General features: G+C 39.6%; 1 protein-coding gene across 1 annotated transcript; it reads right to left on the bottom strand.

Annotated features, from left to right (window-relative positions):
- Nucleotides 1-2,152: 2,152 nt before the first annotated feature.
- LOC137737979 (probable WRKY transcription factor 11) lies at nucleotides 2,153-3,542 on the bottom strand. The gene is made up of 3 exons (XM_068477572.1): nucleotides 2,928-3,542; nucleotides 2,692-2,817; nucleotides 2,153-2,588 (listed from the first exon to the last, which is right to left on the bottom strand). Exons 1-3 carry the CDS (start codon nucleotides 3,473-3,475, stop codon nucleotides 2,417-2,419), a joined length of 846 nt encoding a protein of 281 aa, XP_068333673.1. The 5' UTR covers nucleotides 3,476-3,542; the 3' UTR covers nucleotides 2,153-2,416.
- Nucleotides 3,543-5,035: the final 1,493 nt, after the last annotated feature.

Here is a 5,035-nt window from a genome sequence, read left to right as displayed (position 1 = left end):
AAAAACTCAAACAGGTTCCACAAAATGGGTCAAATTAAGAGTGATAAATAGAGTGTTTTAAGTTGTGAAAGAATTTGAGCCTCTAGATCTCATTTAATAAAATTCCATGGTTGATATAGAGTTGGTACTCACAAGTCCTTAAAATGAGGACTTTATGTGAGCACCACTAGGTAGGTGCAACACTAAAGGCAAAAGAAGAGTAAAAAAAAAAAAAAAACAGTAATGTTATCCATACGTCTATTTTTACTTTTGACACACCTCACATAATTTTTGGTCGGTGGATCAAAAGAATTAAAGAAGATCAATAATAGAAAATTAATAAATGTGCGTAGGAAGTAAAATTGAGTTTGTAAATATTATTTTAAAAGAAAACAAAAATTCAAGTAAGGTACGATTGATAAGATCCATAGTAGGGGTGGGCACGGGCTGGGCCGGGCCGGGTTTGGCTATTTTGAAACTGAGAACCGGACCTAACCGGGCCTGTATAAAATGGGTCGGTTCCTACGAGTCCAACGGGTACCTTTTTTTTTTCTTTTTTTTTTTTTTTTTTTCTCTCTCTCTCTAATTTTCAATATCCCACCCAGATTCCTAGTCGAAGAGTCGCCGAAGACAAATCAGAAAACTAGATCCATCAGTAACAACGGCCTGGAATTATTCAAGAACAACAAAATAAGTAGACTAAATCTAAAAGTATATATCTGCGGGATTATGAATTGCATGCATTTAAATCGGAAAACCTCGAAAATTAAGCAGAAAAAGAAGAAGAAAATCAACGATTGAGTAGTTAAAATAGCCCTACATATTTCTTCTCTAATTTTTTCCTTGCTTTAACGAATTAACCTGCAACTCCCAAATATAACTATCAGTCCCATCCCCTCAAAATTCCCAAAACAGTCGCACTAGCCCTATAAACCCCAGCCAAGCCTCCACCAACCACCCCAAACACTCAGCCCAACCGCACCACCACCCCCAAAAGTGAGTACCTCGTGAATGACGACGGTGAGGTTGGTGGTGTTGGCGATGATGTTTTTGGCCGTACACTCGTCCAATCCGACTTTGAGGAAGAGCTTGAGGTTCTTCTCCTTCTCGGAGGAAAGTCGTACTTCCTGGGCATGGCTGAACACAGGAAAGGAATCTAAAGACCGACAGACCCCCGACGCCTGGAGGCGTTGAGATCTAGGTTTTGGAGGCTGGAAATGGTTGTTGAAACAAAGAATTCGAGGTCGAGATCAAGGTCGAGGTCGAGATTGAGGTCGAGAGGAGTCGAGGACTCGAAAGGAGTGGGGACTCGGGATGACTCTGGAGTCTGGATCTGGACAATTTGATGTAACCCATGTAGCTGTGTTAGAAATAAACAGTGGAGATTTAATCACCCTATAATCAACGGTGGAAAAGGTTCGGGCCGGAGGCCCGTTTTCTCTGAAATTTGTATCTGCCCCGCCCCATTTTGAATTTACAATATATGTACTCGCCCCGTACCCACCTCGAATTGGCATTACCGTCCCTACCCGCGGGTCCAAGACCCGTTTGCCCATCCATAATCCATAGCATCTCCAACTCTTATCTTAAATTATATATTTTTTGATAAAAATCGAGTTAAAACAATGAAGGACTAGATACTTGGGAGGGAGGCAGATTGTCTGCCCCCCCCAATTTGAGTGCCCTTATTATTCCTTTTTATTTTGTGCGGCCATGGTTAAATCATGTCAACATTTTATATTAATTTTTTAATAGAGATAGTAAGATAAAAATAATAAAAATATTAAATATTGATGTAATCTAATCGTGACCGTACAAATAGAAGGAGATGAAAAAAAGGCAGACAATCTGCCTCCACTGGAGAGAACCTAAAAGAGTCGCATCTATATCATATCATTCATGTCATTGACATATTAAACGCCAGACAAGTCACAACTAGGATCTCAGAAGTCAACGAACACAACCAATCCGCATTTGCTGGCATGGCCCCCACCCCGTATAACTAAATAGTCTAAATTGACTCTCAGCATAAAACGACATCAAAACTAAGAAAAAAAGATTATTCTGATGCGCGCCCTTTTTGACTATCTCCACACGCAACCAAGATTTCAACCAAAGAATCCAATGCTCCGTCCACCAACACAATTAATTTCGTATATATAAAAAAAAAGTAAATTAATAAAAAATTTGAATAAATTCAATAACTCATCAAAAGTATATATTCCATTTTCCATCTTTCGCCCTTCTTTTCTTCCATAATTTACATCATATACCCCTCCGTTTCCATTACACCGTATGTCATTTTTGTAATTCAGCATCATTTTCTTTTGACTTGTGAAATAGCGCTAAGTCCACATGCTGTGTACTTGTCCACTGTCACGGCGTTACTTCAACGGTGACGATCGGGAATCAAACTGTGGACCCCGCGTCACTCTATTCAGGAAGACTGGAAAACAGGGCCCACATTAGCGGCTGTGAGGGAAGGGCAAGGGTGCGGGTGACGGTGCTCAGCTTCGTAGGTAACGACGAGCATCTTGGGGTCGTCCTGTGCTCTCTCCACGTGTTTCCTTGCTGGACACCCTCTCACTGTACTGCACCTATAATACCCTCTGCAAACCAATTAATTTATGAGCTTCATTGAAAAACAACATTGAGATCTGTGTTTGACTTTGGAAAGATGTGCGGTTGAGATTTAAAGAAGAATAATCATACCTCGGGTAAGGTGAGCCCTTGATCGGCTTTTGACCATACTTTCTCCAGGTGAACTCGTCCGCAGGTATATCGGCGGTTTTCGAGCTAATCGCCGGCACTCTAATCGTCCTCTTAACCTTACACTTCCTACAAATAATTAAAATAAATATTAATTTAATACAAAATCTTCAAACAAAAATGCTAAAATCAATACCTTCTTTTCTTGTTCCAAAAAAAGAAAGGAAAAGAAAAAGTACCTTCTTTTAGAACAATGGCAGTGGCCCGACGACGACGACGTTTTAGCGGGTTCGCCCTCGTGACACCGTTTCCGGTGAGACTGTGGAAGGGGCGGTTTTCCGGCGGAGAAAGCCGGAGGCGTAGGCACAGAAATCGATGAGAAGGGTTTACCGTTGGAAACGCTGCCGTCTCCGATTGTGTTTGAGGAAAAAAACGACGACGTAGTGGAGACCGGCGGGGACACAGTAGTGGAGTTGTCCTTGTCCGATTTTGGGGTTTGAAAAGCAGTCAAAGTAGTCTGAGGTTTCGGATGGACCGAATCTGAAGCTGGTTTGGCCGGTCCGCGGCGGAACCGGGCGTGACCGGTCCGGTTCAAGACGGAGATTAGGTGCTTGAACTTGGTGACGGTGAAGTCGGTGATTTCCCGGCAATCGAGTGGAGTGTGGGACGGGGTTTGATTGGACAGGGTGCGGATGAGGTGCTGCATGCTTTGCAGGCCGGCGGAGGCAGCTTCTTGCACGGCAGTCCGATCGTCAATCTTGGAGAAGCCAACTAGATCTATAGCCATCGGAGCTGGCTTTTGCTTTGAGAATACAGAGAGACTTGGGAGGGAGGATTGATGGAGTTATGAATTGGGAGAGTTTGAGGGAAGGGAGGGGGTTGGGGGTTAAAAAAGAAACGAAAAGATGGTGTAAAAGTCAAAGGATGGGATCCAAGGGTGGAGATTTTTGTATGGGACATGATGACACGAAGACAAAACAAGTCTGAGGGGGGTTGGTGATGGGTCCCACGTGAGGAAAAAGAGGAGAAAGAGGGTTCCGTCTTGTAACGCACTGACTTTTTGGCTTTAATTATTGACCAACGGCCGAGGCATTCTGAGTTGCGTACGTTGACCATATGATCTACTCAAATCAACCAAATAAAGAATAATCATGTTGTATGATCTGCTTTTCCTTTCAAGATCTCATCATATCGTATACGATATGCTTGCAAGCTCCAAGTTGCAACTAATTAAATACGATATTTTCCTATGTTATATTTTTCTTCATTTTTGTTTTGTGTATGGATGGTTGTCAAATGTGGAAGTGTAATGTAGAGATTGTCTATATATATATATATATATATATATATATATATTAAGTGGGAGCAACAAAATTGTGAAGCTTTCATATATTCAAATTGCCCTTCTTTCATAAAAATTTTAAAAAAAAATTCATGTAGTCTAGTTGGTAAGTTCATTATTTTTCAAAATATATTTTGGGAAGTGTTATTGGCACTCCAAAAATCTCATTCTACACTTCTCACTAGTGTATTTTTCTTTTTTATTATAAAAAGTTTGGAGTGTAGAATGATATTTTTGAAGTGCTAATAACAATTCCCTATATTTTAACAAAAAAAAAGCATATCTAAAATAAGTAAATTAAAACAACAAACAGAAAGGTAAAAAAAATAAAAAGCGCTAATTGGCACACACACATAAGCATGTAGCAAGATGCTAGTTAATAATTAAAAGTCATCTATGTTCACTTTGAGTGATTAAAGAAAGAGCGTTTCCATGGGAAAGAACCTCCTCAGTGAATATAAGATTTTCATCAGGCTGATCTTGAGCTGCCATCCAAGCACGGATATCGTTATAACACTTATTTGTGTTTTATCATATAGTGAAAGTTAATTTTAGAGTATAGGCAATTTTAGAAGAATTGTTATATGCAATGGCGGATTCAAGATTTCCGCCAATATTTTATTCATATGGGGGTGCAATAAAAGATCAACCAAAATGAATTTTGGCCCTTAATACACAGACCCCTAAAACCTTTTGTGAATGAAAAAAGCTATGGAGATCAAATTTTTAGATTATTCTAGTAAACCATATGACATAGCGTTAATAAATGGGCCATGTTTTAATGATTAAAAAACTAAGACCATCTCCAGTCACGAAAGACTAAAGATAACTTTGGGCTATGTTTTACCTTCTAAAAACTAATATTTTAAGGGAATTGTTATTGACACTCCTAATTTCTCATTTTACACTTCAAACTTTCTATATTTAAAAAGAAAAATACACTTGTGAGGAGTGTAGAATGAGATTTTTGGATTGCCAATAACACTTCCCTGTTTTAAAGGTTAC

The sequence above is a fragment of the Pyrus communis genome, chromosome 6 (assembly GCF_963583255.1).
Source record: "Pyrus communis chromosome 6, drPyrComm1.1, whole genome shotgun sequence".
Lineage (NCBI taxonomy): Eukaryota > Viridiplantae > Streptophyta > Magnoliopsida > Rosales > Rosaceae > Pyrus > Pyrus communis.
This window is presented reverse-complemented; position numbering and strand designations above follow the sequence as displayed.